The 24,407-nt window shown below is 40.8% G+C and overlaps 1 protein-coding gene across 1 annotated transcript in view; it reads right to left on the reverse strand.

Annotated features, from left to right (window-relative positions):
- Window positions 1-818: 818 nt before the first annotated feature.
- LOC127627580 (uncharacterized) overlaps window positions 819-24,407 on the reverse strand; it is a 37,346-nt gene continuing 13,757 nt past the window's right edge. The window contains exons 4-9 of the mRNA XM_052104020.1: window positions 23,277-23,557; window positions 22,797-23,040; window positions 14,124-14,270; window positions 12,476-12,618; window positions 10,638-10,849; window positions 819-1,374 (exon numbers count right to left, since the gene is read on the reverse strand). Coding sequence (XP_051959980.1) covers window positions 981-1,374; window positions 10,638-10,849; window positions 12,476-12,618; window positions 14,124-14,270; window positions 22,797-23,040; window positions 23,277-23,557 — 1,421 coding nt within the window. The 3' untranslated portion in view covers window positions 819-980. The remainder of the gene's footprint in view (window positions 1,375-10,637; window positions 10,850-12,475; window positions 12,619-14,123; window positions 14,271-22,796; window positions 23,041-23,276; window positions 23,558-24,407) is intronic.

The following is a 24,407-nucleotide window of genomic DNA, read 5'->3' on the forward strand; positions in this document are numbered from 1 at the left end:
ATTTAGTTTGTATAGTGTTAAATATGTCGACAGATCTGTAGACACGTTTTTTTTTATACATGAAAATGTACAGATGTTATTGAAACTCATAATAATTATTATAAGACAATTATTGTTGTCTTTTGATAAAAGTCATGCTCAGCAGCTCATAAACTGTAGGGAAATTATAGATTTGCTTATAATGCATAAAAAATACTAAAGTATCTTTGTAGGTCTGTAGACATACATATTTTAAAGGATTACATTTTTCTTTTGATCATTGATTCAGTGACAAACTCACACTTTCACACAAGACATCACCAAAATGCCTCACTTTAACTGCAATTTTTGCAACATTATGCCGCAACTGCTTGTATTGAACCCAGAACATTACTTTCATTTGTCAAATATTTACACAGCACAGTAGTATTTGTCGTAATGCCTTTGGGGTGACCTGGGCATATTTTTGTAAGATTCACACAAATTCATGGAATGATGTCATCTCAAATAACACAAATTTGTATTATTTAATAATTAATCTGAATCACAACCAGACAGACTCCATCTAAGCATTCTGAAACATCTGCACTTAGTCCACAGATTACAAGCACATTTCAGGGGTGATATACCCCTGAAATATTGCAAAATCTGTTAAATATTGTTGTACCAGTTCATGTTACACAAAATGACTAATAAAACAAACCAAAACACACGTAGCATACTGACCAATGGCAGCTCTCTACTGTAACATCACCTGGAAATACCCTGTCATCACTGGTACTCTTAAGGGCTTTTCACACCAGGGTTATTCCCTGGGTTAATGTAATCCTGGTGTATCTTCCCAGCAGGGTTTCATAAGCAAGGGTTAAAAACAATGTTAACTTGGTGTTTAGCATAGTGTGAAAAGCCCTTTAGAATCACTGGGACCTGCAGCTTATATGTCCTTAAGAGTATTTGAGAGCCGTTTTGTATGGCTAAAGGCACTGAGGCGCACCTTCCCTTCACCTCCTTTTGGTGGCGTTCAAAGATCTCTTGAGCTCTTTTTCAGCATCAGAGACATTGTCTTTAGACTGAGGACCTGAGGACTGACTCTGATTTTCACCTTCATCTCGTTCTGTGAGAGTCCAAACCGTGTCCACATCAGCTTTGGGGAGAACCAGGCCTGCAGGGGGGAGGGAGTTGGCGTTTGCACCCACTGGGGTGGTGGTGTCTGAGCTGGAGGGAGGGGCGAGGGTGGAACTGGCCTGGCCCTTCATCTTTCCAATTGTACAGAGACTAAGACTCCTGCACAGAGCTCCCCAGTTCTGCTCACACTGAGTTTGTATTCTTCGGCCGATGGCTTCGCGCACCTCCTCGCCACAGCCCAACAGGATGTTCACCAACTCCACATGGGGCCTTTCGGGAAGGTTAGGGAAGTAAAACCAAGGTTATTCCATGTAATTATTGAGTATTTTGACAGGTTTTGTAAAAGTCTGAACATGCGAGTTAGTGTTGTGTTTTACGGAGCCAGAAACATTTTTCCTAAAATAGTTTTGCGTTCCCTCGCATTCAATTTAATATAAAAAACAAAAACTATGGTAATAAAATGGTTTTACTATTGAAGGTTACTTGTTGAAGTAGAAACCATCTACTTCAACAACTTTTTTTGGCAGAAACCATGGTTTTACTATATTAATATTGTAGTAACTATTAAAAGTTAAATAACCATGTTGGTGGAAACTATGGTTTTAATACAGTATACTATATCCATATAGTAACCATGGTTTTTACTAGATTAACCATGGTAATTCCTGTGCTTGTATGGTTTTACTACAAATCCCACTGTCTTACCTAACCCTAACCCTAACTATAATAACCAAAAATTTTGGATTTTTATTACCATAGTTTCATTTAATGCACTCTAATGTGACTGGTTGGACAGTTTTTTCATTTGATTTAAGCTCTATAATTTAGAATTCATAATTTAGTATAGGCATCGATAAATCACGTTCAATTGAGAACATATGGCCAATGCTAATGCTGTTAAACCCATAAAAATACACATCGCAGGCAGGGGCTTACACAGTACAACTGGGGAAAAACTTGTAGCATGCAAAGTTTACAGCATTTCAGTCAAAAACAGAAGCAGAAAAGGTTAATTTTTTGTGGACGACCTTCTGCCCGAAGGAATTTTTTTTTTTACACTAAAGCTTCATATCAATCCATTTCTATTGGCCTCTTGAACTGTTTAATTCACAAAAGAGCCTCTGATTATGGCAAAAACATGCAGTGGCAGCAAGTTCCTCACTTTCATTGAGACACTATTGTGTTTGCTAAATTAAAACTCGCTGCGACTGCACTTCATTCATAAAAACTATTTCATTACTGTTCCGCATATATGTAAAAAGCATTTACTAGCGAGTCTGGTGCCTTCCTTATATGGCGTTTTCATGGGGTGGATTATGATCATTGTGAATGAATCATGCACACACTCCCTATTTACAAATGTTTTGAATTCACAAACATACGCATGTTTTACTAACAAATCTGGGGTGTACGCCACGTTTGTGAATCCTGAGGAAAGTTTTTAGGAAGGTCCATTTAATGCGCAAATTACTCGCAAATGTATGAAAGTTTCATGAATGAGACACGTTAAGTCTAAATAGATGCACAACTTACATAATTCCAGTAGCACACCTAAATGATAATAGTCATATCATACTGTTCATGTGCTGTACTTGCTAAAGTTTACTTCCATGTCAATTCTTCATCAAATACCAATGCTAAATTTAAATCAACAGCGCCATCTTGAGGAACAAATAGCATGTATAATATACACCATATGGTGCATTCAGCAAGTATTCAGACCCCTTAATTTTGTTAAAATGTTTTTATGTTGCAGCCTTGTGCTAAAATACTTTGAATTATATATAAAAAATTTTCTCACATCAATCTACACTCCATACCCCATAATGACAAAGCAAAAAACAGATTTTTGTTAACTTTTCAACTGTATTAAAAAGAAAATACTGAAATGTCACATTGACAAAAGTATTCAGACCATTAACTCAGTAATTAACGCACCTATGGCAGCGATTACAGCCTCAAGTCTTTTTGGGTATGACAAACATTGTACAACTGAATTTGGGGATTTTCTGCCATTCTTCTCTGCAGATCCTCTCAAGCTCTGTTAGGCTGGATGGGTCCATTGGTGGACAGCCATTTTCAGGTCTCTCCAGAGATGTTCGATTGTGTTCAAGTCCAGGTTCTGGCTGGGCCACTCAATGACATTCACAGAGTTGTAACTCTTGCGTTGCCTTGGCTGTATGCTTAGGGTCATTGTCCTGTTGGAAGGTGAACCTTCGGCCCAGTCTGAGGTCCTGAATGCTCTGGACCATGTTTTCATTAAGGATATATATGTATTTTGCAGCATTCATCTTTCCTTCAACCTTGACCAATCCCACAGTCCCTGCTACTGAAAACACCCCCACAGCATGATGCTACCACCATCATGCTTCACCGTTGGGATGGTATTGCACAGGTGATGAGCAGTGCCTGGTTTCCTCCAGACATGATGCTTGGAATTGAGGCCAGACAGTTCAATCTTCATTTCATCAAACCAGAGAATCTTGTTTCTCACAGTCTGAGAGTCATTTAGGTACTTTTTATGTGTATTTCACTGAGGAGAGGCTTCCATCTGGCCACTGTGCCATAAAGCCCAGATCAGTAGTGTTTTGCATTGAAGGTTGTCCTTCAGCAAGTTTCTCCCATCTCCACACATGATCTCTGGAGCTCAACCAGAGTGACCATCAGGTTCTTGGTCACCTCTCTTACCAAGGCCCTTCTCCCCCGATTGCTTAGTTTGGCAGGGCGGCTAAGCTCAAGGAAGAGTCCTGGTTGTTCCAAACATCTTCCATTTAAGAATTATGGAGGCCACTGTGCTTTGGGAACATTCACCTCAGCTGAAATGTTTGTAGCCTTCCCCAGATCTGTGCCTCGACACAATCCTGTCTCAGAGCACTGCAGGCAGTTCCTTTGACCTCATGGCTTGGTTTTTGCTCTGATATACATTTTCAGCTGTGAGACCTTAAATAGAGAAGTGTGTGCCTTTCCAAATCATGCCAAATCAATTGAATTTGTCACAGGAGGACTCCAATCAAAGTGTAGAAACATCCCAAAGACAATCCAGAGACATGTTGATGCACCTGAGCTAAATTTCAAGTGTATAGCAAAGGGTCTGGATAATTATGTCAATGTGTTATTTCAGTTTATTCTTTTTAATACATTTGAAAAGTTATCAAAAATCTGTTTTTTTCTTTGTCATTTTGGGGTATGGAGTGTAGATTGATGATGTAAGGATTGCAGACGATGAGTGGGGATCTAAACACAGCTCTTTATTGAGTAAACAAGTAAACACAGAATGAAACAAAACACTGGGAATAAATAAAACATCCACGATGGGATAACAAAGATGATAACATAAGAAACAAACCACGGAGGAACACGGAACAAAGAGAACACGGCAGGACAGGTAACAACGCGAACAAGGAACCATAAACATACACGTGAAGTACAAACATCCAACGACCGACAAGGGAATGGAGGAACAAACAGGATTTAAATACACAAGGACAAGGGTAACAAGGCCAATCAACAAACAGAACTCTGAAACAGGATAACAAGATAATTAACTAAAACCAATGACAAACAAGAACTGAATCAAAGTAATCAAACAATGAACCAATAAAAACCAGATACAAAACATGGAGGGAAAACAGGATGTGACAAGACTAGGAATTGAACAGGAATTTCAAAATAAAAGTACACAAAAGAACAAAGGACAACAATGAACATGACAGAAGCCCCCCTCAAAGGATCGGATTCCAGACGATCCTAACACAAAAAACAAAAGACAAAAACAACATGAGGGCACCAGGGGCAAACAGACAGTCCAAGTGGGCACAAGGGGCAGGCAGGAAGACCAGGGGGGCACAGAGGGCAAGACAGGCAGGTCACGGAGGTGCAAGGGGCAGACAGGAAGTCCATGGTTTGTGACGGGGACCGGGTCAGGTGGTCTGGGGGGTGTCCACCGAGAAAGGACAGGTTTAGGAGGCCAGGGAGGTGGCCACAGGGCAAGGACCGGTTTGGGTGGCCTGGGAGTGTCCACTGGGGAAGCTGACAGAGCTGTGATATGTGGGGCCAAGGAGGACTTCTGAGGCGGAGCAGTCGAAGACTTCGGTGACGGCGCCGAAGGAGGCGTAGGCAGGGCCGCAGGAGGCTCAGGAGGCAGAGCTGAGGGAGCCACTGGAGGTGGAGTCGGGAAAGGCTCAGGAGGTGGAGCCGAGGGAGACTCAGGAGGCGGAGCTGAGGGAGGCGGAACCATGGGAAACTCTGGAGGCTCAGGGGCGGAGCCGTGGGAGGCTCAGGAGGCGGAGCCGAGGGAGGCTTGGGAGGCTCAGGGGGCGGAGCCGAGGGAGGCTTGTGAGGCTCAGGGGGCGGAGCCGAGGGAGACTCAGGAGGCGGTGCCGGGGAAAGCAGAACCATGGAAAGCTCTGGAGGCTCAGGGGGTGGAGACGTGGGCGGCTCAGGAGGCGGAGCTGAGGGTGGCTCGGGAGGCAGAGCCGTAGGAGGCTCGGGAGGCAGAGCCGTAGGAGGCTCGAAAGGTGGAGCCGAGGGAGGAGGCGCCATAGGAGGCTCTAGAGGCGGGGACCTGGAAGGCTCTGGAGGTGAAGCCGAGGGAGGTGGCGCCGTAGGATGCTCGAGAGGCGGAGCCCTGGAAGGCTCGAGAGGCAGAGCCCTGGGTAGTTCAGGAGACTTGAGAGGCGGAGCCCTGGAAGGCTCGGGAGGCGGAGCCCTGGAAGGCTCGGGAGACTTGAGAGGCAGAGCCCTGGGAGGCTCGGGAGGGTGGAGCCCTGGAGGGCTCAGGAGACTTGAGAGGCGAAGCCCTAGGTGGCTCGGGAGGAGGAGCCCTGGGAGGCTCGAGAGGCTTGAGGGGCAGAGCCCTGGAAGACTTGAGTGACTTGAGGGGCAGAGCCTTGGGAGGCTGGGAGGCCGAGCCCTGGAAGGCTCGAGAGGCGGAGCCCCGGAAGGCTCGAGAGGCGGAGCCCTGGTAGGCTCGAGAGACTTGAGAGGCGGAGCCCTGGTAGGCTCGAGAGACTTGAGGCGGAGCCCTGGGAGGCTCGGGAGGAGGAGCCCCGAGAGGCGGAGCCCCGGGAGGCTCGAGAGGAGGAGCCCTGGGAGGCTCGAGAGGAGGAGCCCTGGGAGGCTCGAGAGGAGGAGCCCTAGATGGCTCGAGAGGAGGAGCCCTGGAAGGCTCGAGGGTCGCTAGCTCTGGGACGGTCAAGGCTACTGGTGCAGGCTCTTGGACGGTCGGGGCCACAGGCGCTGGCTCAGGGACGGTCGGGGCCACAGGCGCTGGCTCAGGGACGGTCGGGGCCACAGGCGCTGGCCGTTTGGCAGAGGTAGGCAGAAGCTGGAGGGCAGAGGCCTTTCCTTTTCTCCTCCTCCGCTGGCTGTTTGGACGAGGCTGGCAACGCTGGCTCTCTGACCGTGGCAGGCATGGGCTCTGGCTCGTTGACCGTGGCCGGCGTGGGCTCTGGCTCGCTGACCGTGGCCGGCGTGGACCCTGGCTCGCTGACCGTGGCCGGCGTTGCTGCTGGCTCGCTGACCGTGGCAGGCGTGGGCTCTGGCTCGTTGGCCGGAATCAAGAGGGGTGGTTCCTCGGCAGCGAGTTTCTTTACCACGAGACTCACATACTCCCTCCACGTGTGTTTTCCGGGTTCCGGCGCTTCCCTCCGCCGGCACGATGGTAACCCGATCCAGTAGATGGATTTCAGGGAAGCATCGTCGAACCCGGTGTAGATGGCGACAGTGGAGAAGAGGTAGGAGTACTCGCGGATCGACAGATCCGCCTGGGCCAGTTCTGTGAAGCGGGCTGCTAGATCCATTTGTGGTCGGTCGTTCTGTAAGGATTGCAGACGATGAGTGGGGATCTAAACGCAGCTCTTTATTGCGTAAACAAGTAAACACAGAATGAAACAAAACACTGGGAATAAATAAAACATCCACGATGGGATAACAAAGACGATAACATAAGAAACAAACCACGGAGGAACACGGAACAAAGAGAACACGGCAGGACAGGTAACGACGCGAACAAGGAACCATAAACATACACGTGAAGTGCAAACATCCAACGACCGACAAGGGAATGGAGGAACAAACAGGATTTAAATACACAAGGACAAGGGTAACAAGGCCAATCAACAAAGAGAACTCTGAAACAGGATAACAAGATAATTAACTAAAACCAATGACAAACAAGAACTGAATCAAAGTAATCAAACAATGAACCAATAAAAACCAGATACAAAACATGGAGGGAAAACAGGATGTGACAAGACTAGGAACTGAACAGATGAGAATTTTTTTTTTATAATATAAAGCATTTTAGCATAAGTTTGCAAGTTGCAACATACCAAAATGTGAAAAAGGTCTGAATACTTTTTGAATGCACTGTATGTATACATGCATATGGTATACTGATAATTCACTGTTCACTCAAAAAATTAAGGCATAACCATTCATTACATTTGAGAAAGTTTTTAATTTAGTTCATTCAGCTTAAGTGATTTTCATTGATCCAGCATAATTTAGTTAAATCAATGTACTATTGTAGTTTCAATTGAATAATGTTACATTTAATACATTTTCTTATGTTGGTCCAACTTATTTTATTAATAATTAGTATATGCCAGGAGAACAAGTGTAAGGACAGTGTAACTCTTGCACCATCAATTTGATAGCAACTATTTATGGAGCTAAGCAGCACTCAATCAAACATCATTTGAACATTAAATTCCATCCTCAACCTAAAAACTCTTTTTACCAATATAACAGAACAATAACCATCAACAAATATCCTCCTATTCTCATCTTGCTCAAAAATGCATAACATAACTCTTAATTTTAACATTTGTTCACTCACGTCAAGTCAATTGGTTTTATTGTCGTTCAACCATATACAGTTATTACAGTACACAGCGAAACGAGACAACGTTCCTCCAGGATCATGGTGCTACAAAAATCAACACAGAACCACATGAGACTACACAGACTAAATTACATTTCTACATAAAGTGCACGTGCAAATGTGTGCAAAGTATGGGACAGTACAATAAATTACTAAAAGGAACAGGACAATAGGCACAGTGAGAGACCAGTACATATTTGTAATCAGAGTAGTGCAAAAAATGACACTTTCTAAAATGCTAAATGTAAACATACTATGAAATAGTGTTCTATGGACAGCAGTTATTGAGGTAGCAGCCAGGTATAAATTGACAATGAATTAAAGTGCAACTCTGGACATGTGCAAATGTTGGATGGTGTAGAGGTGTGTGTGTGTGTGTGTGTGTATCAGTCCAGTCTCTGAGTATTGAGGAGTCTGATGGCTTGGGGGAATAAGCTGTTACACAGTCTAGCCATGAGGGCCAGAATGCTTCGGTACCTCTTGCCAGACGGAAGGAGGGTGAAGAGTTTGTGTGAGGGGTGTGTGGGGTCATCCACAATGCTGGTTGCTCTGCGGATGCAGCGTTTTGTGTAAATGTCTTTGATGGAGGGAAGAGAGACCCCGATGATCTTCTCAGCTGTTCACTATCCTCTGCAGGGCTTTGCGGTCCAAAACGGTGCAAGTCCCAAACCAGGCAGTGATGCAGCTGCTCAGGATGCTCTCAATAGTCCCTCTATAGAATGTAGTGAGGAGGGGGGGTGGGAGATGTGCTTTTCTCAGCCTTCGAAGAACTTCAAAGACACTGCTGGGCTTTCTTGGTAATAGAGCTGGTGTTCAGGGGCCAGGTGAGGTTCTCCGCCAGGTGAACACCAAGGAATGTGGTGCTCTTGAGGATCTCCACAGAGGAGCCATCGATGTTCAGCGGAGAGTGTTCACTATGTTCTCTCCTAAAGTCAAAAACCGTCTCTTTTGTTTTGTCCACATTCAGAAACAAGTTGTTGGCTCTACACCAGTCCGTTAGCCGCTGCACCTCCTCTCTGTATGCTGACTCGTCATTCTTGCTGATGAGACCCACCATGGTCGTGTCTTCGGCGAACTTAATGATGTGGTTTGAGCTGTGCATTGCTGCACATTCATGAGTCAGCAGAGTGAACAGCAGTGGACTGAGCACACAGCCCTGGGGGGCCCCAGTGCTCAGTGTGGTGGTGGTGGAGATGCTGTTCCCGATCCGGACTGACTGAGGTCTCCAAGTCCGGAAGTCCAGGATTCAGTTGCAGAGGGAGGTGTCCAGGCCCAGCAGGTTCAGATTTCCAATCAGGTGCTGAGGAATGATTGTGTTGAATGCTGAGCTGAAGTCTATGAACAGCATTCAAATATATGAGTCCTTTTTATCTAGGTGGGTGAGGGCTAGATGGAGGGTGGTGATGGCGTTGTCTGTTGAGCGGTTGGGATGATACGCGAACTGCAGTGGGTTAAGGGAGGTGAGCAGCTGGGTCTTGATGTGCCTCATGACGAGCCTCTTGAAGAACTTCATGATGATGGGTGTGAGAGCAATGGGACAGTAATCATTGAGGAAGGACACTGAAGACTTTGGCATGGGGACGATGGTGGTGGCCTTGAAGCACGTTCATCGGCGCTGCTCAGAGAGATGATGAAGATGTCGGTAAGAACATCTGCCAGCTGGTCTGCACATCCTCTGAGCACTCTGCCAGGAATGTTGTTTGGTCCAGCAGCCTTCCATGGGTTGACTCTACATAGATTTTTCCTCACATCTGCCGTGGTGATCCAGTCCCATGCACAGCATGCTGGAAAATGGAAATCCCCTATCCAGTTTCATCAATGCTACAAAAGGTATTTATTACGGATGTCATAAAATATCGATTATTGATTGGCACTTTATCAATATATTTTTGAGGCTTAGATATATTAAAATTAGCCAACATTTAAATTAGAATCCCAGTTGACATGCTTTCCAATTCACTCAGTTGACCTCTGTTTAACAGTCTGGTGTAATAGTTTTGGGAGACCACAAGAGGGCAGTATAACATTTACTGAATCATGCACACACACACACACACACACACACACACAATACGAGCTGAAGTGGTGCAGATGGCAGTCCAAAGTTACAAAGGTTTTTGTACTTCAAGAATGAATAAAGTGACATTGATGGGTTTGCATGTTGGTGAAACTGGTGTAACTACGTGATGTTAATTATGCAATTTCACTGTATGTAGCCATGAATAGGTCTTTCATTCAAGCTGTCAAATCACATAAAGACATACTTCTTACTGAAAATACATTGGGTAGGCTATATGAAAGATACATTTAAACAATGTATCATCTAGATATACTAGAGTAAATAATCTTTGTCCTTTGATAATGATTCGGACTTGAGCTCTGTGGCTCTTCAGATTGCTGATGCTGACACTCTTTTAGAATGCGCCATGTTGCCAAGACAAAGACTATTGTGCAAGGAGCAGCCTCATTTATATCTGAAAACTCCACTCCAAAGTCCTATTTCAATAGAAAATGTGTCAACAGCAATTGCAACTGCACTTGACAAGTGATTTAATGTGGTTAATATTACACTATATACTGTTAAACACACTTGAGTAGATTTTCATTGACATTCTGTAGACGTTGTCTCTGTTATTGAATGCCTCACCCTTTGGGAAACAGGTCTTTGAAGTGGATCATCCCCACCATGACGTTGATGTTCTCTCTTACCGCAGCGCAGAGGTTGTGTTTGACATAACACTCCCGCTGCAGCTGAAACACCATCTCTTTAACGGCCAGACACTTGCGGCTGACACAGCTGAACTTGTGGCGCAGTCCATGGGCCATGCACTTCAGTGCATCTTTGATGAATGATTTTCCCTGTGGTAATGCAGGAGATAGCTGTTAGAACATGCAAGTAATGGCAAAATGTTGACGACGTTGATTTCAGCTGAAGTATGTCTTAATTAAATTTCCCTCAGTTATGTGGTACTTGATGGAATGTATGCTAGATATCACTAGAACCTTAGACTTGATATGTAGAGTCCATATTACACGTTACTATGTCCATATTACGTGGACAAATCCAACATACTTTTATTCTGTAGATCAAAATTATTAATTAAAACAGCTCCTACAGCTTTCAAGCTACATCCACCAAATTTGGCACAGACCTTCAGACTGTTCCAACTCAGGTTGCCATGAATTTTTTTAAACTGATTGGAATAACAGTTAATAATCGGCCAATATTTGGACATTATGAGATTATTTTATCAGCTGATAACTGTGCCCAGTTGGCAAATTAACAGAAGTGTTAGTTCCAAAATCTACTAACAGCCTTGTGAATGAATAGTGCACATTTCCTGTTTTTTCTTTTCGTGAATTATGCAGTAAATAGTCTTTAAAATGACTGTCAGTAGCAGCTCGTAACCACAGATATAGGTGGGGTAGATTTTTTTTATTTAAGTTTTTTTTACATTATTCAACTCGTTCAACTCATTATTTAAACACAATATGTGTCCTTGCATTATTCCAACACAAGGCGAAACCCATAGAACATAATGTTGGTTCTAATATTATAAATAAGAATGCTTTATCTTAAAATGTTTACTTGTTGTAAGTCAAAATCTAAATCAAATGTTATTATACAATGTTAAGTGTTGAAAAACCCCAGCGAGGAGGAGAGAAAAATAACTATCTACATGCCATTTGAACATTTCTGCATTAGGCTACTAAAAAAACGTAATGTTTACAATGATAATGTTTTAAATCACAGTAAAGGTAAAACAGAATGTTTCAAGAGCCAAGGCTTTTTGACATACAATCTATCAACATACAAAACATACAATTTGAACGACGGCGGTTGTACACACCTAGGTTTCTCCCGGAAAAAGCTGATTATGCGGCCATATAAGCACATAAACAGCGTTCTAACAGGTTTCTGAAGAGTGTGTATGTGTGTGGAACAGACCGATTAAAGACATTGTCTTTAATATAAAAAAAATATATTGTTATATAATGCTCTAAACATGATGAAGTCCCTAAATACTTCTTGGTTTGAAAAAGTGCAGGGTTCTTATTACATGTACAAGAATTCAACTGAAAATAAGTGTCTATATAACATATACTGTCCACATGTCACATATTCTTTGCCACAAACTAGATTTGTGCAAGCAAATTATCTCTTCAGCCTGAAATACACGACATGGCAAGAAATTTAAAAATGCAGTTTATATGGATCTATGTTTTCAAGTGGATGAATATGTAGGTGGGGCTCTGCCCTTCCCGCCCATGTAGATGTTCTGCACCTGATTACAGTTATTTTCAGTTTTGCAATTTTGTGTAATTTTTTTTTATAATTACACATTAATTATGCATAGTTCATAAGTATCACTCAATAGATACATGAACACTGTAATGTGAGGTGTGACACAATATCAGAATTTTGGTGTATTCTAGTGGAAAGCTTGGAAATTCCTTATGATCAGAGTAAATAAGTGATCAGACCTGGGAGTCAAATTTGCCCGCATTGTGTAGAAATGTCAAGCAGATGTCGTGTAGTCCACGGATCTCACAGGAGTTGTTGTTGAAGCACTCAAACATCCCGCAGCCCACATCACCCGCGTTCACCAGACACTGCTGAATCTCTACTAGTGAACGGAGAAATAGGGAGAGAACTTTGAACACCTAATGAAAAAAGTTGTCACATTACAGTGTCCATGTTACTGTGTATTTACATATGTGTATTGCATTATACAGATGAACAACATATGTGTTAGTGAGTATCAGTATCAGCAGTGAAATTATAATACATGCAGTTTTTTTATGATCTCATATTAATTGAGAGAGTACAATGATCTGTAGTGAAGGCAAAAGGGTGATCACAAATGGTTAAAAACTTAAAAAGAAATGTGTGACCAAGAAGGATATGCTCTCCCTTAACATATATAAATTATAACCTAAAATCTTGATATTGAATAAAATAATAATAATAATATATATATATATATATATATATATATATATATATATATATATATATATATATATATATATATATATATATATATATATATTATTATTATTATTATTTATATTGTTTAAGTAAACTTCGTGGACATGTGTCAATTAGCCTACCTAGAAAGTTCCCCTCCGGTATGGTTTCCATTTTTTGTTTTTGGTGAATCAATTCCTAACGTTCTAAGAATGTTTTATTTAGTTATAACCAAACTATCGTATCCAGACATTAGCACATTGCATGGATGTTTTTGTGTGACAACCTAATAGGCTAATAACTTACAAGAAACCTTATGTTCTTCATGTAATTATTTGTAATCACTGTTACTGTGTAACAAGAAAACTGCTATTAAAATGTTACAGCTCATTCAAAGGTGCATTCTTGGATTTAGAACGTTAAATATACGAAATATTCAAAAACATTCCACGTTACAGCGTGTATTATGTTTGGCGCGAAAAGTTGACGTTTAATGGTCGTGTCTGTGGACTTTTCGCATCGTTCTGGGACTAAATAGGCCTACTAGGCTACTATTCAAGATTTAAGGTATCATGTATGAACACTTTAATGTAAATTTGACAAAAACCATCATTAATTGTTTGAAACATTGTGATTTAGAACGTTCATAAATTCAAATAGGCCTATTCGAATTATTTAAAAACGTTCCATGACCGTTAAATTTGACACGGAAAATGGAAGATTATGATGTAGGCTAATCTCTATCAGGACTTTTTGCATCGTTGTAATGGGTCGAAAATTATGGCGTTCTAGATTTAACGATTAGAACGTGATAAATTTGCGTTATGGAACGATTTGAAACCAATTATTTAAAACAACAAAAAATGCATTCATGTTCATATATAAAGGTCAGAAGATTTACAGTTACCTGACAGTTGTCAGCACTTTCACTTCTGCAGTAGAATTCTCCTATACATGAACCATGCATACATTTGTCTCTATTTCTGTTCTATATGCTGCTTGATAGAAAGTTTGATACGGCTACTTCTTCAACCGAAATTAAGGTGAGCCATTTAAATAGGTATATATTTTTTAGATGTGTCTAAGAACATACAGCTGAAGCAGATTTCCTTTCTCTGTGGAATATTCAGTCACTTTATTGCGCAAACGCGCCGTTGTTACCTGTGTTCTGCAGAGACAGTCTTCTCTTCTGGATGTTCTGTAATCTCTCCTGTGAGGTGTCATGAGCGCTGCTTGTATCCGTCGCGTCTGTTTGCCGCACCGCCAGTAATAATAAAAACACCCCAGTGATATATTTGACATGCATGTCTCGTTATGACGATGATTAGCGTGTGTAAAACTGGGAATGTCTCTTCTGCGGAGCGTTTGTCTCACTGTTGCATTGCCGCAGAGTGGTAAATGCGGTGAAGGGAGTATCTCATAAGCCAGAGGCGTAGTGAGAGTCAGAGGGGAATGGATGCTGCCTATGTTTCCTCAAACTCATGTCAGTTTGGATGAAGGAGGTGAACAGGTGCTGACCAATCACAGTCACCGAGACTAAAGCACTGTATTTCCATTCAAAGTTTGGAGCGGCACATACAGTTGCAGCTTCAAATGTTTAATTCAGCAATTTTCTCATCATTTACTGAATTGAAATTCCTCTTCTTTTTCCTCTTTCTTTCTAGATATTTTCCGTTTAAGGTGTCTCGTCATTTTTCCGGTCTTTACAAACGTTCTTTTTAAGAGATTTAAGATTAAAGTTTGAAAATGTCCAATTGAAAATCTTCACCCTTCAAAATCAAAACCATATCCATGTCATGCTTGTAATATTCTCAATCGATCTTCTTTATTTTTAATTTTTTTTATATTGGTTTGTCATTTTGGATGGGTCTGTTCGTCCTTGCATCTTTTGATAGATAGATAGATAGATCTGACAGACGGACGGACGGACAGAGATAGATAGATAGATAGATAGATAGATAGATAGATAGATAGATAGATAGATAGATAGATAGATAGATAGCTAGCTAGCTAGCTAGCTAGCTAGATAGATAGATAGATAGATAGATAGATAGATAGATAGATAGATCTGACAGACGGACAGATGGACAGAGATAGATAGATAGATAGATAGATAGATAGATAGATAGATAGATAGATAGATAGATAGATAGATAGATCTGGCGGATGGACATAGATAGATAGATAGATAGATAGATAGATAGATAGATAGATAGATAGATAGATAGATAGATAGATAGATCTGGCGGATGGACATAGATAGATAGATGGATAGATAGATCTGGCAGACAGACAGATAGATAGATAGACAGATGGATGACAGACAGATAGATAGACAGACAGACGATAGACATACAGACAGATGGATGGATGGACTGACAGAGATAGATAGACAGACAGTCAGATAGATAGATAAATGGATGGACAAACTGACGGATACAGGCAGACAGATAGATAGATGGACAGATTGATAGACAGACGGATGGACAGACAGACAGAAATACAGATAGATAGATAGATAGATAGATAGATAGATAGATAGATAGATAGATAGATAGATAGATAGATAGATGGACGGACAGATAGATAAACAGACAGACAGACAAATACATATAGATTCTGTAGACAGACAAATAGATAGACACAGACAGAAGTGTAGTTATTTATTTATTTTTACTTAATTTATTATAATTCATTGTAATATACAGTACTCTATATATATTTATATATTTTATATTATCATATTGGCCAAACCCCCCAATCATTTAGTATCATTGAAGGGCACTTCCAGTCTTTTCAACATGCACGATTTCTTTGTAATTCATAAGAATGGTCTCAGAGATCTAAACAAAAATGTATTACTGAGTCTCAGAGCGCATCCGATAGGGTGACACACTGATTGGCACAAACATGCTGTTTTCCACCCTGGTCACAATATAATTTAGGACAGAAACATCATTTTCCAATGTATTTCACATTAATATATGCTCTTTGGTATGCTCTTTTGGCCTAATATATTGCTCATTGCAAAAACCTTCAAATTGCAGTAACTTCATTAATTGGTCTTTAACCAAATAAAGAAAAAAGTCTCTTTGAAATACTTTGACAATATTAGCACATTAACACAACCACTGTGGAGTCCAAGAGTATTTGCAAACTGGATACAATTTTATACAGGGAATCAAACTTATTTTACCCATCAAAAGGCAAAGCAAAGGGAGTCACCACACTGTTTTGCTTGAGGTGTATAATGGATGATCGGTTTACCATGATCTATTTATTAATACAGAGCTGGATAACTGGAGGAACACGAGGTGAGAGGCAGCTGAATGCTTTCGCTAGGGCCTCCTGCCAAAGCAAACATATTCCCTTGGCATCCTTACATTAGTGCCGTCAATGGCCTACATCCATAATATGTTAGTGCAGCAGCTTTGGAAATGAGACCCCAGCTCAGGGGGAATAGCAAGCTTAGTACGGGCCAAATTTGGCATAGAACTGTAGTCCCTGTAGGTTGAAATTATTCTAATTGTAAAAATATATGATTTATTCATCCTCAGTTATTTTAATGACATGATTTATTATTGAGGTTGAGAATTGAATTATCACTGGCTGACATAAATATACAATGAATGGCCTGTAAACATCAGATATTTTTTTTTAAGAACTGTGAAGCAAATGTGCATAATTTGAGACAACTGTAATAGATTATGGTCTTATATACACAAAAGTTTATTAATGGACAGCAGCAAAAGACTAAACCCATCTGGACACCTGTTTAGACCATGTAATCCTTGATCAATGTAATTCAAAGTAATTTCCAATACTCCTGCTAAACGTTTTTAAGGAAAATGTAGAGAGCTGTGAGTAGTTAAGTATGAAAAATTAGTCATCCATTGCTCTGAATACAAACTCTCTCTGTCCCTGTGTGTTTGCTTAAGATAATATTACTGCTTTTACAAATTTTCCTCTATATGTTACAGCTTGTAGTTACTGATCATGGGAAAAGTCTTTGAAGTTCTTCCCCAAATCAATTTGTGCAATGGACCTTCTCTTTATTTTGTAAAAAAAAAAAAGTATTGCACCATTGTCATAACATCATGTGACGGGTCAATGCTTGAAGTTTGAAAGAGGTTATTTAGCACAGATGACAATTTTCACTGCCTGATTCCCTCTAAGTTGATTGGAAATATGTAAATGTTTACTATATTTGCTATGGGGTTTGCTCTTGTGTTTATAATTTGGGTACATACTGTCCTTCTGACTTATGCATAGAAAAAACAATGTGTCTGAACAAGTACACAAACAACAGTCACAAGAACAAACTGTGATTTTCTTCTGGACAAAACTAATATTTTGTGGTCTAAGCACTCAACGACAGATTTTAAATGCTTTAAATTGCTTTAAATTGCTAATTTTTTTTGTCTTGGGGAAATCTGCACTTGTGGTCATTCATTGGTTGCATGCAATGAGACAGCAACATTTTATTTTATATTATCTAAGAAATGGCAAATACAACTTCTGTACAGAGTTGCACAACTTCTTCCGAAACTGTCAATATATGTCAACCAGTCTCAACTAGAGTAGCCAGACCTTTGACTAAACATCAAACTGGTTTTCTTTTTAGCTTTTTCTGGCCAAGAACCACCCATTTAGACAGGAAGAGACTGACTGACTGACATGTGAAGTGACCAATCAAATTTGGTTTTGATTTTATGTGTATTTGAGGGCAAAGTTATGTAAAATAGATCATTCCACAATAATAATGGCTCTTTAGTCTACATAACATGCACAACGAAAAATTACAGACTTCAGATTTTAGTTTGTTCAGAAGAGTAACCTACCTGATCTCATATGAAAATGTTTCTAAACCTACATTTTTGCAAAACAATTTTTACATTGCTCATCGTTGTACTTGTAGTGAGAGTTTCCTGTTGAAATGAACACTAGAAGTGCAACTACAACAACAACTTTGATTCCCTTTACACAAATCCTGAGTAAAATGACAAATTATCATTACAGATAGCAAAGAATGCAAAAGAAGTGCTGCACAGGGTGTAAAATCTCGGTGCTCTTTGGTTGCTTGGGATAATTAAGCTCAAAAACAAAAACAAAATATTCCAAGGCACTTGACGAGTGCCTTGGAATATTTTTTTTTTATCATTATAGATAATTAGATGATATTATGACATCTAAACACTTTTACTATAGTGTATGAATTGTAAGGCGGTACATTTCAATGTGTGCATTACATAACCAACTACATTTACAAGCTTGTTCAAGTGTGATCAAATTGTGCAGTAGCTCAGTTGATAGAGCAATCTAAAGGAACAGACTATGAGTCCTGAAGAACGCGCAATTTGACAAGTGAGCCAACCACAAAATAACGTGGTTCCTTCAACAATTGCATTTTTCATCTTGCATTGGCTGTTATGACACTTTGTATAGGTTTAGGTTAGGGAGGTAGGTTTTGTTGATTTAACCTTTTGTGACCCCGCGTCCACATGTGTAGATGCTGTATTTTGGTTTCACTATATGCAACTCATAATTTGATTTCATTTAAACCATCTGATCTCAGTTCAGGAGACTCCGTGCTGTCAGTAAAGGGTTAAACTTTCGACGTATGTAGTCTTGTGTCCAAACAACATGGCATCGATCACAGATGAATTTGTCTTTGGAGGATCTCCAACAAAACTACAACTGGTAAGAAACCAAATTAAGTTTTTATATTGAAACTGTGTCATCCAATATGCCTTTTTTAAATTGTAATCTATTTATCATGAAAAGGCACACTGTTAAACACAACGACCACATACGTGGACTACAGATTAATTTTTTCTGAAAATATCCTATATTTACAGTGCATTTTCACATTGAGAATCAATGGATGCATCCAAAAGCTGAAAATGTTGCTCTCAGAGGCTGTATATGGAGTTAGGATGAAAATAAGGTCCATTTCAAACTGTTCTGAGACCAGTGCAGACAGACAGCACACTGGAAGTTAAGTAATTCCCTAATTAGGTAGCAAGGGAGCATCCTATATCTCTCTATGCAGCTAAGTGCATTCAATCCCAACTTCCTATAAAAAGTTCAGTTTCAGGCTGCAAATGATGTTTGGATCACTCAATGTTTGGCAGACATGGAACAATGTCTCAGACGCTAGTGCATACCTTAAGGAAGATGAGTGAGGTTTATACACTGCATAGCAACATTCCGCATTTGAACCGGCGATTCCTGGCATGGGAGTTGGACGTGCTAGCAAGGAGGCTATAACAGCCATGGCCTTGGTTGCTAGTATGTCTCTCAAGACCAGGAGAGTGAGGTTTACACACTGCACAGCTATCACGTAGCAGCTGGCTACCATTACAGTTGCTTACTGACCCAAGTTAAAAGAAACTCTGTATTCTAGTCCCTAATATGGCTTGGGTTTCTCTTTCAGTCTAAGTCTTTTGGGGTATTTCATTGTCTGCCAGGCAAACATCATTATAACAATCACTTGGAAAAGCAATAGCACCTCTTCTCAACAAGCCACATGATTTGAAGTATCATTCATGTCTGTTGCAAAAATGCTGGCTGGTTTACACACCAAACTTTAAAAATGTGGGTTGGGGGTTGCATTTTTACTGCACTGATGGTTAGTTTAGGGTTGGGGTTTGGATTAGGGGGTAGAGTTAATTAAATATGCATTCCTGTTGACTTCATTTACAACTAAAAATACATCTCAGTTTTGGCACAAAACATTTCACCCAAAAATCTGGAGCTCAAAGAAGGTTCTGTCTGCTGATCTGCAAGAATACTACAAGGCACGCTCACTACAAATTACGCTCATTCAAACCAGTGGAATGTTGATACTTGCTACATTGGGATCACACTCATACACTGTGTTTGTTGTGTTTATTTGGAGTCCAGCAGCAACCCTGGCTTCAACTACACCTATCCCTACCCTTAAACCTAAACTTAATCCTATTTCTATACTAATCCTAACCACAGAGATTAAAACTAAAATCTTTGTAAAAGTTTGTAAAAAAATTTAATATACCGTAACTTAAAAGTTCTATATAATACAATCATTCTGCCGTATCACTAGGTGGCAACGGTGAGGAGAAATGTGATGAAAATCAAATGGAGAAAAAAACGATGCTAAGCTAATAGGATAACCGGTTAGCTTGTGAGATATGTGGGGAAAACATAACAGAGAAATGTTTAATTTAACCATTTATATCTCCAATTTAATAATAAGATATATGAGATATAATTTTTAAGTTATTCATATTTGCACATACAGCAAATGCATAGGTGTTTAAAAGTTCCTTCAGCCAATAGAATCGCTTTGTGATCCTAGGGGGGTGTTACTGGGAGTGGGCATTTCATGTAGTGAGTGTTCCTTGTCGTCATGCAGGATGCAGACAGAGACTGTATACAGAGGTAGGATGAAAATAAGTTCTGAGAGCAGTTTCTTTAAGAGTTCCATTCATTAAAAAATGCTGTCGTTTAAGCCATTAACTGATTAGGTAGAACGTAAGCTGTCTATGTTTTTGGATGCTCCCAGATACACGTGCTCACACGTGCCTATATAAACTAAATGTTTATACAAATCTAGATAGATATTTCATAAATAGGACCTTCTCCATCATCATTGTTAAATCCGTACAATTGGGACTAGTCAGTACAATAACAGCTTTACACAATGTGACAAGGTTCTATTAACACTTTCAAGTAGGAAGTGGGAGATGGGTAACAATCCAACATTCGTCTTTATTTCTCACACAAACTTAAAAAATGCTTTTCAGCTTCAACACAATGGCGACACACTGAAACGTAGCCAGGGCCCTGAACATACCAAAAGGAAGGGTGATAAATTGGTGTAAGCTAACGGTGTGGAAAATGAATTTTTTTCATGGGACATGGGAGTTAAGGGGATCTGCCAATATCCCTTTGTTAAATCCAGTGTATATAAAAAGCAATAAAAGCAAGCCATGCCTAACCGATTCAGCAGTTCATCAATCCGAGGCATTGGGTATGCATCAAACTTAGACACCGCATTGACTTATCTATAATCCACAGAGAACCAGACTGAGCCGTCACTCTTCAGAACCAACACCACCAGGCTGGCCCAGTCAATGTGGGATTCTTCTATTACCCCCATATCCAGCATGGCCTTAAATTGTTCTGAACCACTTTTTGTTTGTGTTCGGGTAATCGGTAGGGACGACTGTGTACAACTACCCCTGAGGTCGTTTTGATATGGTGCTCTATGAGATTAGTACAACCGGGAAGAGGCAAGAACACATCGGAGAATTCTCTTGCAACCTGGCAACCTCCTTGACATGTGACCATGAGAGGAGGTCTCTCGAAAATGACACGATCGTTGGCTTAAGTTCACATCCGGTCTGAGCTCCTAGGCTTTTTTCTAGTCTAGGGCTTTTTTCCTGCCCTAAGTGATTGGATTATAATGAGCCACCTGGAATAACATTTCCCGACGGCTCTTAGGTACTAACAGTTGGGTTGTATCCTCTTTTGTCTGAGCGTCCTGTGTCACTAGATACAACAAATCCTCGATAATCGAAAAATACGGATATGCGAGATCAATGTCTGGCTGGAAATGTTGACCATCAATCACATTTACTTGATCAAAGGTGTGCTTAAAGGTCTCATCTCACGTCTTCTCCAGAGAGAAATCCCCTAAGGGAATCCTCTAAGGGCTGGGGAAGCCGGCACTTCCCCCTCCCTTACGTCTTCCCCCTCCTGACATGGAGCTGACATAGACAGCCCCAGCTCCACCACTCCAGCAAGTGCATCGCAAAGAACACCAAGCTACTTTGTTACAGGACCCATCCACACAGATTTCCCTCAATAAAGCAGTAAATGCTAACCAATTCTTACCCAAGATTTGTGGAGGGGTGAGGCGTCGACACTATGCTTTTGCCTCCAAAATTGAATAATGACTGTCAATAACGGGTAATTGTGAATATCCCCGTGCAAACACCTTAACCGTCTGGGGTCAACGGGCGCGCCGGCGCATCCTGCTGGATATTTTCGTAATTACAGCAGAAACAACTTAAAATACTCTGTCATTTTTGGGTATACAGATTAGTGTAAGTCATCATTAGAGACTATAAAGGGTGTACTTTTATTTGTGTACACTCACAATAACAACAAAATCTTGTGATTTTGTAAAATAAAGAAAATAAAAAGGGTGAGCTTTCAGCAGTCTCTTTGTTCACGAGCATATTTCAGAAACACGTCACAAAAATGGCAACTGAAACTCCACGAATACTTATCACACAAACATGAAACATATGTCTAAAGAAAGCTTAAAATGTCTACTTTTAAATAAAACAATTCAAATTTAAAACAAATATTCTCCTGCAATGCAATCTGTTTGAAACAAAGCGATGTACAGTTTTTACTAGGCTATCTAATTATCTGTAATGTAATCCCACCCACCAGCAGAGTGCACCATTCATACCCTAATGTGCTGAGATGATCAGTGCAAATGTACACGCCCCGAATGTGAGATTTAATGTAAATACAACACAACTCAACTTTTCTGCATGTTTGTAACGATACACAGGCGACTGTGAGGTTTGATTTAAACACATTTCTTTCATTTTTCTGCGATCTTTGCAATGCTACACAGACGAGAAAGCTCCAGGATAATATGGAAGAGTTAACATTTTCCTCAGAAGAAGAGCGGGACATTTGTATTTTGAAGAGAGACTTGATCCAGCCGAGGATACAATTTCAGATGAGTAAGTCATTGAGTTTTCATTAGTTGACATGCTATTTTATATAAACGTACATATTTTACTAGTGGGACTGCAATATGGTCCTCACCCAACTGGATCTCCTCCTGCAGTGATGCCGAACAGTGGCACTGGACCCACTCCATCATCCCCTTTGGCAGCCGGGAGATGAACTTCTCCCACACCATGGTGTCGTCGATGTCGCCCCCCTCCTCAGCCAGCAACCACTGCCGACAGGTGTAGCTGAGCTGTTGTGTGAAGGCAAAAGTGCACCCGACCTCGCTCAGTGTCAATGTGCGGAAACGCTGGCGGTGCTGTTCTGATCTGTGGCTGACCTATTGCAGGATGACTTTATTCAACTCTGAATACTCCAGGAGGTTGACGACAGGGAGTTGTTGTGCCAGAAGTTGGGGTTCCCCAGACAGCAGCAGCAGCAGCAGCAGATGGACCACCCAATGTGAGCACGGCCTCTTCAGAGAAGATCTCCAGGAAGGCTTCCATGTTATCCTATAGTGCCATCTTAGTGAGTGTCACATGGGGTCCTGCTGCTGCTGGGGTCGTTGCTGAAGACCCCTCCTGGGGCAGCAAGCTCTGCAACACCTGCCGGTCCTTGGGCCTGGAAGAGCACCTCGAAATGCTTCTTCTGCTCCTTCCGCAGCTCCAAGAGGGCCTGGTGTTGTGCTTGGTGGATGCTGGCGAGGGACTTGATTTCTTCCAGAGGCGAGGACGTTATGACAGTGTATTCTTCCTCCTTCCCGGGTTTCGGCACCACTGGCACAAGGTTTTCAACTCTTTCAAGAGGAAGCAGGAGATGGATAGCAATCCAACGTGCATCTTTAGTTTTCACGCAAACTTAAAGAATTAATTTCAGCTTCAACACAATGACCACACACGAGAACACACTGCTGTATCTAAATCTCTCTTTCCTACGGCGGTCTGGATTGCCTTTTAAATCACTGTCCGCTATCACTACAAACACAAAACAGCTGTTAGAGGTGGTTTCCCACAGGTGCCAACACTTACTGCACTATATGCCTTGTTGATGAGAGAGGTCAACAGAGAATGGCCAGCCTAGTTCGAACTGAATAAGTCTACAATAACTCAGATAGCACTCTGTACAATTTTAGTGAGAAGAATATCAGCAATGCTGGTTGGAGCTGTTTTGGCGGCACAAGGGTGACCTACACAATATTAGGCAGGTGGTTTTAATGTTGCGGCTGATCTGTGAATATAAATAACTATATTCCAGTATGATAATACTATATTCCAGTTTGGTTTGGAAAGATTACATTTAATTCTAAAAGTTTTAAAGGGCTTACATATAACCAGAAATGGTTCAACTGAATATTCCTACTTGTTAAAAAAAACTGTTCTGTGTGAATATTACCATTTGATTTCTTTTTTTAAACCAGACGAAAAAAAGGTATAGAAATCTAATTCTGCTCATTTCCAATTATTAGATATATAACAATTAAATTACACCAAATGTTCTGATGGCATGCGCTAATATCAAAAGTTCATCTTGCCACCATGACAACAGCTTGTATATTGTACAAACACTACAGCAAGTGGGGATTGTTATGTCAAAGAACGTAAACATAATGGAGCATGTTCCAGAAACAGAAGCAGGTCAAGGCTGTGTGTGGGCATTTGTGTATTTAGATGATGTTTTGGTTTAACAGTGTATATTTACATGCATTAC

The sequence above is a fragment of the Xyrauchen texanus genome, chromosome 34 (assembly GCF_025860055.1).
Source record: "Xyrauchen texanus isolate HMW12.3.18 chromosome 34, RBS_HiC_50CHRs, whole genome shotgun sequence".
Classification (NCBI taxonomy): domain Eukaryota; kingdom Metazoa; phylum Chordata; class Actinopteri; order Cypriniformes; family Catostomidae; genus Xyrauchen; species Xyrauchen texanus.